The sequence below is a fragment of the Cystoisospora suis genome, assembly GCF_002600585.1.
Source record: "Cystoisospora suis strain Wien I chromosome Unknown contig_1539, whole genome shotgun sequence".
NCBI classification, from domain to species: Eukaryota; Apicomplexa; class Conoidasida; order Eucoccidiorida; family Sarcocystidae; genus Cystoisospora; species Cystoisospora suis.
The window spans coordinates 2,479-12,271 of NW_027154339.1; the positions used below are offsets into that span (position 1 = coordinate 2,479).

The 9,793-nt window shown below is 52.6% G+C and overlaps 2 protein-coding genes across 2 annotated transcripts in view; one reads left to right on the forward strand and one right to left on the reverse strand.

Moving 5' to 3' along the window:
* Positions 1-2,929, forward strand: part of CSUI_003445 (uncharacterized protein) — a gene marked incomplete at both ends in the record, with an annotated part of 4,378 nt that extends 1,449 nt beyond the window's left edge. Inside the window, 2 exons of the mRNA XM_068063643.1 lie at positions 1,586-1,828; positions 2,775-2,929. Coding sequence (XP_067924380.1) covers positions 1,586-1,828; positions 2,775-2,929 — 398 coding nt within the window. The remainder of the gene's footprint in view (positions 1-1,585; positions 1,829-2,774) is intronic.
* A 1,130-nt stretch (positions 2,930-4,059) lies between these two features.
* CSUI_003446 (uncharacterized protein) lies at positions 4,060-9,641 on the reverse strand. Its single transcript, XM_068063644.1, has 6 exons — positions 8,607-9,641; positions 7,605-7,671; positions 7,244-7,369; positions 6,450-6,645; positions 5,661-5,821; positions 4,060-5,142 (listed from the first exon to the last, which is right to left on the reverse strand). Exons 1-6 carry the CDS (start codon positions 8,819-8,821, stop codon positions 4,984-4,986), a joined length of 924 nt encoding a protein of 307 aa, XP_067924381.1. The 5' UTR covers positions 8,822-9,641; the 3' UTR covers positions 4,060-4,983.
* Positions 9,642-9,793: the final 152 nt, after the last annotated feature.

Sequence of the window (9,793 nt, forward strand, 5' to 3'; positions counted from 1 at the left end):
CCAAGCTATCAGAGAAGTGGAAACGAGTAAGGGAGATCTTTAGGAAGATCACTCACCGCGCTTGTTTCGTGGTCAAACTGATCAAGAAGGCCCCCTCGGTCAAACTCCACCCACAGGAGAGAACCCCTCGGTAGGAGTCGGGTACATAGCCGTTAAAAAGGCTATAATAGTGGGAGAAGCATTATACCCGGGCAGGGGAATGTGTGTTAAGGAGGGAGGAGACCAAGAATTCTGTACACAGGGGAACCAACAAGGAAGTGGTCCTCAAATGACAACAACGGCCACAAATAGCCCACTACAAGGAGGAAAGGAGAGATTGAAACTACTTACTTAGAATGAGAAACAACGAAGAGGCCGCATTCTCCCGAGACGGCGGACGGTTCCGTCCGACCAATCGTCCTCATGGCCGGAGACGAGCGCCAAGTTGAACTCTTGGTCGCTACATTCAGAAGAAGACGACTTGTCTTCGTCAATGTCGAGTAACCGGGCAACCACTTGGTGGTGGCCCCGATTTCGACGAGGTAGGGTCAGCCGATGGCGAGAACCTAGGGGAGGAACCATACTGCAGGACTCCGAGAGAAGAGAAGAAGTCAAGAATAAAGTAGGGGTAAGTGAGCGAGTGGAAGAAAAGGAAGAGATGAAAGTCGGAATAGTCTCGCTAAGGGAGGAGGGAGTTCACGAGTTAAACTGTGGGAACTTAAAGGCAATAGAAAGACAGAAAACAGCAGTTAGAAAGCTACGAACGAGCCTAGAAACGCTCGGAGGACAAGGGTCCGGCACTCCGAACGACCCTCGGCGAAGGACTGGAGAGCAAGAGAGGTGGCGGGCTAAATTACCGCCAGAAAGCTACTTAGGAAAGAAAATAAAGGAAGAAAGGAATAGGTGGTTTCGGGCTTTGGTCCATCGGTGTGTAAGATTGACTAGAGGTAGCTGGATGGAACAACCAGGGGGGCCGTTTGTCGGGAGAGACGTGACCGAACGAGCCGTTAGAACTAGCGACGGCCCGCCTATGGCCCGGGTCAACCCGGACAGGACCGGTGGAAGGCTGGGCTTAAACCCGAACCGAAAGGTGGGTGTAAGTTTGACGAATTGGCTGGAAGGTTTGAAGTTTAGGGCATTAGAGATATGGAAGAGGACGTAATACGAAAGAAGAGCAAGCTGGTATGTTGGGGGAAAATTTTGAGAACAGGATCGCTCGGACACCAGAGGGGTCTGCACACCGGTAGCCGAATAGGAGGTCAACAGGGGTGGAGACGAGTAACGGAACTCCTCCTACGAGCTTCTCTCTCAGCTAGTCGGAAATGTCTTCATTTTGGCTGTAGGACGAGCATTCATTGTATTACTGGGCTAATCTCTGTAGGAGGAGCTTTAGGGAGGAAAGTTAAACAGATGTTTGTGGGAATCGGAAACGAATTTTGGGATTTCGTATTCGAGTTACCAATTATGGTGAGGAAGGACCTCCAACAACTTGGCAGGTCTTACTTCGAGGAAAGACCGCCAGTTGAAAGAGAGGCTTTGAAGGATCTTCCGTGTACAGAAATGCAAGTTTCCACCTTTCAAAGTGTGTGTGACTGTGTAATCTAAGCACTCCTTGACGAGGAAACCTCGGAAGGAACACCGAGCAGTGCTTTGGTTGGGTTAGAATTGGAACGCCCGGGGGTCATCAATCGGAATTATCGGGAGTTGAACGCTACGTGTGTGGAAGCTGAAAAAGGAGGTGACCCGCCGATCATGGAAGAGGACTACAACAAATTACTTCAGATGGGGCCGTGGCTCGCGTCTCGAATTACTCCCAGGAAAAGCTTACGAGATGGAGAGGACCATGGGCGTACGTGGGCCGACTTCTCCGAGTCAGCGGACCGGAAAAGGTTTTGTAGGGGATTACATTGTTTTGTCCTCACCCGAAGGACTTTTCAACCTTGTCGGCTGAAATTTCCAATGACTAATGTGCGAATGTGGGAGGATGAAGACGAGGACGAAGATAATAAGGACAAGGAATGGAGGGAAAGTGGTCTGGCTTTGAGGAAAGCCAGCTATCAAGTCTTATTGGAAGTAACCTACTTAGTATAGAATGAATTAATGGATTACATACAGGAATTAAACACTAGTAGGGAAAAAGGGGAGTTTATCGGGCTGGAAAAACGAGATGTGCTACAACGCTGGATGGGAATAATTCAGAGGGTGATCCGGAGGAAAGATTCAATGGGAGGAAGGAAGAAGGCGTTACCGACGAGCGACGACGACTCCTCAACAGGAGCAACCAGGGATGAAGCCACCAGAAGGAAAGAGCGTGACTTTTTCAGGCAAGGACAAAGCTGAACCTAGGCCACGACGAAAGACGGCAGGGGAGTCAGTAAATAACACCAGGAAGGCTAGCAGGAGAGCTGTCAAAACAGGGAAAATTTTGTCCGTTAATCAGTGGAATGGAGGTACGTGTTACAAGAAAATGTTGAGCCCTTTTTCCAGGCGTCATCGTATCGAAAGGAAATTCTGTTTAGCCGTAACAGTGCCCGGAAAGGGAATCAACCTACCTCTTATAAAAGTGACTGTCGAAAATCATGACTGGGCAGCCTTGTTGGATACCGTGGCTTCTCGTAGCTTCATACATCCCGTGTGTGCTGGTTATTTTAAAGATCGAATACGGAAGATCCGCCGAGAATATAGTTTCTCGTGTGCTTCAGGGAAGGAAGTGTGTACTGATGTAGGGATTCCTAACCTCAAGATTAAATTGGGTGAACAAATATTGTTTCACGATTTTCTAATCGCCTGTGTAGAATACGATGTGCTTATAGGGTTTGATCTTCTTCAGAAAACAGGGTTGGTGTCAGACCTTCTACAGCTAGTGCAGGAGTCACAAGGACAGTGGGTTGAAGCACCGATTTTGCCAGGATGGGATTACGACCTGAATCAGAAAGCTAATAACCCGTGAGGTGATAATGATCGAGAAGACGTCTTGTTTGAAGAACCAACGACGCAGTTGAGGCCAAGTATGTCCCAGATCGCAGATACACAAGATATCCGAGAGTAAATATCGAAAACCGTTCAACGACCCAGCAGTCAACTGGAGGAGTCCAAAAAAAGAAACCCAGGAGCTTAGCGACCACACGCCAGACCTTTCGAACGACCACACACAAGAGTTTATGCGGCTTTGTTCCGAAGCTCAAAGACTACTCCAGAGCCCAGATCAAACCGCAGCAGCATTGACAGCAACGTTCGCTGATGTACGGACTGATAAGATCCCATGTCGAAAGCAGAGGTGGCCCGACTCACCCTCCTCAAAGTTGTCTCCAGATGGTCCTCCCGGAATTCGCGATTGCAAACACGAGACCCCGGAGAACTTGCCACTCAAACAAGAACACTTCTCGAGTTTCCAAGATTACAGCGATTGATAGCAGCGCCTGCTGAGGTATCAGGAGCGTGGCAGGAGTTTTCCATACTGGGCTCTGACTGTAGGTGAGCAGTGTCGTCTCACTCCTGGGAGAAACCTTCTCGTTTTTTTGGGGGAAAGGACATTGCGCATTTTCCAAGGAATTGCCTGGTCAAACTGTGTGAAATCATGTATATACGTCTGCACGGTCATGCAGCGCTGCACGACACTGGCACTCGGCGCTTTCACACGGAATCCAGTGTAGCGCGCTACGAGGGAACTCAAATGAAGGAAGCAGTCGTGACAGATCCAATGTAAGTGCTGCGAGAAGGTTCATATTCAAATGCGGAGTGGTCAACTGCTTTCACGAAAAGAGAGTGAACTAGTTCGACTTGCTGAGAGTCTCTTGATTACAAGAGTGCAACAACGGGTAAAATGAGGGCCCTCTCCTCTGACCCGAAACAAAAGCAGCAGTTCCGTTTACTGACATCGGGTTTACGTTGGGCAGGAGACATACGAAGTGATCCGATACGGACACTTCGCGGGCGGGGCCAAGGGAACACGAGCAGGGGATAAGAGTTTGAAAGGCTCCAGGGTTCAGCAGGAAAAAACAATAAAGAACACTAAAATCAATGCTTACTGGCCGTGACCGTAACAGTACGACTTCAGGTCTCAACGGCATCCCGCGGACTAGATACACGATGATCAAACTTGTTCACCTTTTGAGTGGTCACGCAAGTGGATTCTGCCACTCATGATCCGAGCCAGTTTCGGCACATGCGGCACAACCATGCACACTGTAGGGTGCCGCTACACCTTGCAAACAAACACGCCTCTGACTTGATCAGCGTCGTCCCCTGTTCTCTTGCAAAACATGAGAGACGCTCCCCGGACAGCATGGGAGACTCGCGCCCCCCGTGCTTTGGTACTTCGCAACCGCCTTCTCAGTCTCCTAAGGCCACCCGCGGATAAGCATTCACAACAAACTAGGCTGCTTGTCCCCGTCTCCTCCACTTGCTTGTGAACAACAGGGACACACGAATACAGAAAATGGCTGAGAGAAATCGCTCCCCTTGACTCGGAAAGCACCCGGATTGAAGTCACGACGGACCCGCGGCCCTGAAGCCCTCGACCTCTTGCGTGTGATATCGTGGGGTTTTTCGAAACTGTGCTGTTTACAGCTAACGAAGCCTCAGACCGCCTACGTATTCAGGTGCTTGCCCAGACTGAACTGTATCTTTCGAAGGTAGACGGCCACTGGTGACAGATGCCGCTGGTTGTGTTCTTCACCGGCCTACGAGCAAGAGCGCTGGCAGGCGCACCGCTCTCGCGCGGAGGCAAGATGACGCTCACTCGGATCAGCCTTCACCACCACCCCCAGCAGGTGCCAGTCACTCCAAGGCCGGAACCGAAGTCTGTACTCGAAACGCGGCACTACGTCAGCCACCATCATTTTATTACTAGGCATCTTCTCCCCTCAAGAGGCCATGCACTTATAAAGGGTAAAGGAAGCGGTTGCCTACTGCCCCTAAGAGGCTAGTGCAGCTTCCAGTGTTAGGCGTCCATAGCGTCAACAGAAAGCTGCTAGCAGAGAAGCAAAGCTCCCGATCCCACCCCTAGCGATCCTGCTGCGGCTGCCCTACACTGGCCGCGGCCTCCGATGGTATGGAGCTGCCACACCAGTATCCTGCTGCTTTCGTTGTCGTTTTTGACGTCCCTCCGGTGTTGATCATGTGCAAAACCGCCTCGGTGTGCATTTCGTCCAGAAGCTGTTTCTGCAACAGTGCACAACAGAGATATGACTCACCACACTCACAGAGTACTTTGCGTCTAGAATGGCCTGCCCCACCGTGAGGTCTGGTCTACCTCGTGATTCTCCAAAAAGAAAACATCTTGACCGCGCAGAGCTTATGGAGTGGCTCCCTGTCTGCAGGCCTCTAACTCCGGAAGCTGCGGTAGAGAAATGCGCAACCGAAGTTTTGAAACTGTCCGCTGTGAACCTCGGACACCAAAACACACTCTATGAAGCCACTCCGCCTCACACTGAATAAGAGAATCACATCCTCCACGCCCTGAGAGCCTGCCCGAAACCAGCGAATGAGTGCAGAAACCGACCGGTGTTCCACGCAGTGTAGCGCGCGCCCATGAACGCTACCGGAAAAGACACTCCAGCAAACAGATTTTCTGACAGAGCTGTCGACACATCGAGACGGAGCTGTCGCGGCGAACAACGCGCTGCGAACCGAAACTGGAATTACTCTCTGGACCCCAACAGAATGGAAGAAATCCTCACCTTTAACTTGAATTGCGGTTGACGAGAAAAAACCGCAACCGCATGGAGAAGAGTCTGCTCTGTCAGTCCGGCATTTTCTTGCCTCGCAAGAACTTCCTCCTCTGCCTTCTTGTTGCACTCTTGCAGCTTCTGGGCGAAAGGCATGGAAATGGAAGGCGGACCTGAAGAGGCATCAAGCAGGGTTCTCAGAAGGATCGCACATGTACCAGGGAGAAGCTGCTGGTGCTTCTCGCCGCTTGTAAAGCCATGCGCCGACCTCTACGCGTCGAAGCCCCGTGCATCCTCCCAGTGCGCTTGGACGGCAGCAGAGCCCACACCGTCTGAGCTTAGTGAAGTCTCACATACAAGTTTGCAGGTCAGACCTAACCTCGACCACCGGACTGAGCAAAGTCCGACGGTTACTCCCCCGTTTACAGAGCTCAGCGGAGTCAGGACTTCTAACCCAGGATTGTTCTTCGGAGGCACCCAAGCCACGTTCCCAGCTACGGCGGCCAAGAAGAACGCGACAGCGGCTGCGCGGCTGCAGCTGTGGTGAACGGGACACAGAAGCGAGAGCAAGCTGTCCGGCTCGCCTCAGTGGTCTCTAATTCTACCGTCAATGCTGCCCACACTGTGTGGTTCACAACCGCCATCTGCACAATTCTTCGGCCTGTCCTGCGGCAGGAACCATACAGCACTAGGCGCCAACCCCCGCCAGTGCAAGGTGTGAAGCCCGCAGTCTCAGGCCTGAGATGCGTTTGAACGGCAGCGACCTTACTCAAAGGTGCCTTGTACAACTTGCCCACTCACCGCCGAAGTCCCTCTCCTGGAGAGCTTCTTGAATCTTCGCTTGCTTGGCCTTGTGAATCTGCTCAAGAATGTGGAGAATCTTCTCGTCTGTCATCCCGTCTGGCACTTGAGCTCCGGGCAGCAGTGGCAGCTCGCCGTCCACTGCATGGCGGTACATCGCTTTGACACCGTCGACAAGTAAGCCAACAGAAACACTCTGGAATTGACGCAGAGGTTGACAGGGCATACCGGCGCAGTAAAGTAAAGCTTGAGCTGTTTCGACGAAACCCATGTATACTATAGAGCGGCGCAACATGTCTATAAGCAGTCCTGCAGTTCCTTTCTGTGCAAGTCTTGTCTAACTTTGAGCCCGATCCGTCTCCACATCAGACACCCTCCTGCCTGCCGCTGATATCTCAAGTCTGTCACCGGTACATGCGTGCGTACAACCAATACCAGAACCATTGAGAGCCGATCTAGAGAGCCATCTGTCAAACTAGGTGAGGGCCCGCACAAAGAGGCCTGGCTAGTGCAGTACGGCGGCTTCAGGCTGTGACCGGTGCAGCCGACAGTTGGTCAGGAGTGGTGAAGAAAAAAAAAACGACGCAATTCGACAAATGTGCCCAAGCTCTGATTTGTCTGACTGCTATATTCGAAGTACCTTCCAATAGCACACGACGCGAGCTCCCAGTACCCCCCAGGTGTTCGATTCAGACAGGAACACGTCTATCTAGTTGCCAGCTCAGAGGCCCGAGTGCCCTCCCACTTATCCTGGATCGCAGCCTGTCCCAGCCGCACCGGGCAGCCCTACATACCTTATCTTTGTAAGTGCTACACGCGCGTTGCAGCGCCTCTCTGGACAACCGCCGGCGAGCGAAGATTTTCTTTTCAGCATCCGCCAGACGTCCGTGGAAGATCTGTTGCATCAACATCGCCTCCACCTGCGCACACCGACAGAGACAAGGTCCAGACTGTCCAACCACCTTCAGCCCGGGGGCTACCCTACAAGCTCACTTCTCAAGGTCGCTGACCGGCGCTACAGAACAAACAAAAGGCAGGGTAAGTGGACAAAAACGTCACGGCCTCGGCTAAGTACTGTTAGAAAGATCGAAGAAACAAGCCAATTGCATGTCTACGCCAGCCGCACTCCCTGGAATAAAACACCATCCTTCGTACCTGCTCGCGTGGCACCGGCTTCGGGAATCCCTGGTCTTGCAGGGCTTGAATAACGTTCCGCGAAACTCTGAACAGATCAGGGGCAGACATTATTTCATGAGGTGTCCTCTCGGTGGTTAGAAAAGACAGTACCGTCATTTGTCATTTTCCGGGTTGTACGGCAGCAGGCTGACTCGAGGTCGAGACGACGCACTTTGTTGCTTGGCCTTGGTGTATATCTGCGTCGCGAGTGAGCAGCAAGCTGAGTTTCTCAGGAGCCGCACGTAAACACCTATTTCGTGGCCGTCCCGTGGACAGGATATTCGGAGATTCAACTAGAATGTGAGCGGAGCCGGCGCACCTTAGGAGCGCCGGAAAGGGGTAGCTCCACTGCAGCTGAAACCATAGAGAATACGGCAAGCAGCGACGCCGTGATTCGCGCCCAGCCCCCGCTCAGTTCACAACGGCGTCCGCACGCGTTGTTAAGACTAGGCTACAGATGCCTCAAAAACAGTGGCGAGCCCAAAGATAACCCGCCATTAGCTCCCGATGGCCGAACAGCGGGCTAACTGTTGGATATGTGACCGACAAAAGAAAAACCAACGAGCCTAACGCCGCTGTCTCATGTACAAGTCAGATGAATTCAAGCCGGCCGGGTCACAGAGTCTCCTGCAGCGTGATTGCGTTGGAGGCCTAGGGGCATTCGCTATCCTACGATGTCAGACAGCCACAGCCTAATGCTGATCCGCTAGGATCCCGTAACACTTCAAGCTTTCCCTCTTATACTACGACCAGACCCGCTTCGTCAGCGCTGGCGCCCTTTGCGTTCCCGTGCCTGGGGCACCTGCACTTGTAACAACAACTGGAACGTTGTCGAGTTGCATCGAGTACTCCACGCCGTGCAGTGCGTGCGTAGCTTAAATACGGTGCCCGAGTACGCACGCTACCCTACATCGTGCACAGCCTCCTACCACCTTAATGGCTGCTGCGCCTAAATTCTAAATCTCGTCCACTTTGCCCTACTGCGCGAGTTCTACAAAGATTGCATGGAACGCCTCCGAAATCTCCTCCAACGTGGACTCCGTTTCCTCTTGTGTCAGCGTGGACTCCTCCAATTCAGTATGCTCCGCTTCCCAGGAACGCCTGCTGGTGATCCACCAGACTGCTCCAACAGCCGAGGCAGCCGCCACAGCAGATAAAAGTTGCGGCCCTTTATGTGTAGAGAGGGAAGTTCCCATGGCACCGCGTTCGTAGGGAAATCAGAAACCTCATCCGACAGCCAGTGCGCGTGGCGCAGCGGAATGCCTATTTTCACCGAGGAAGCAGAAGACTCGGTCGTTTTGGACCGGCCTCAGAGTCCCAAGCCGCTGCGACAATCTAGCACGTCCGCCAGGCGAACCACAACAGGCTTCTACGGCTGGAAAGTCCAGGCACCGCGACGACACGAGAGATGGGCAACCCTCGGAATGAGGTCATGGACGGCAAAATTAGGAACCCTCAACCTCCGGAGTCGATTCTCACGAACAGTTCTCTACATCGCATGCAGTCCAGGGGGTGCAGCAAAGAACGCCAGGCACTTCACCCTCAGAAACAAAACACGGCCGCCATAATTTGTCCTAGTATGTGTAGCATCAAAAAAAAGGCACCGGGTGCATTCCGAAGCTTCAATATCTCGACAGTCTCCCACCCAGCTTGGGGATGTTCTGCAGCATGCAAGCTAGCACTCGGCAATGACCCAGTTGCCGGGAATGCCGTGGAGTCTCTCTGGTTCTCGTTGGCCCAAGCGTGAAAGCAAGCAGAATGCAAGACGCTTACTGCGTTGCGATAAAGTGCACACGAGTTCGTCCACAGCTTTACGATTTTTTCTTGTAAGAAGTTAGTGCACGAAAGGGAGAACAAGAATGGTCTTGCCTACTCCCCACCGGTGGAAATGGGGGACTCCCGCGGATCTCAAACCCAGCTGATACAAGATTCATTACTTCATTGTGCAGGAGACGTGTGTACCTACGTCCCTATACTCAGTTTGAGCAGTTGTCATCTCAAACCAGCTGAACGGTCTGTAGCAACCCCTCGGGCATCTACCACAGGGGCACCTACCACACTGTCAAGCAGATGAACCGCCTCTAACGCCGGTCGCGCGCCTCGGCATGGGTCGTGCCGTGCTTCGAGGCTGGGGTTTCGGGCAGCCAGTGTAAAGGCTGCCGCAAGAA

Bases quoted from the DNA above. Each gene is read 5' to 3' on its own strand.
- CSUI_003446 (XM_068063644.1), bottom strand. From the start codon at position 8,821: ATGGGAACTTCCCTCTCTACACATAAAGGGCCGCAACTTTTATCTGCT. The intron at 7,672-8,606 runs GTAGGGCAAAGT...TGATCTGTTCAG, and splicing joins ATCTTTGTAGAACTCGCGCA to AGTTTCGCGGAACGTTATTC. The intron at 7,370-7,604 runs GTACGAAGGATG...CGGTGTGCGCAG, and splicing joins AGCCGGTGCCACGCGAGCAG to GTGGAGGCGATGTTGATGCA.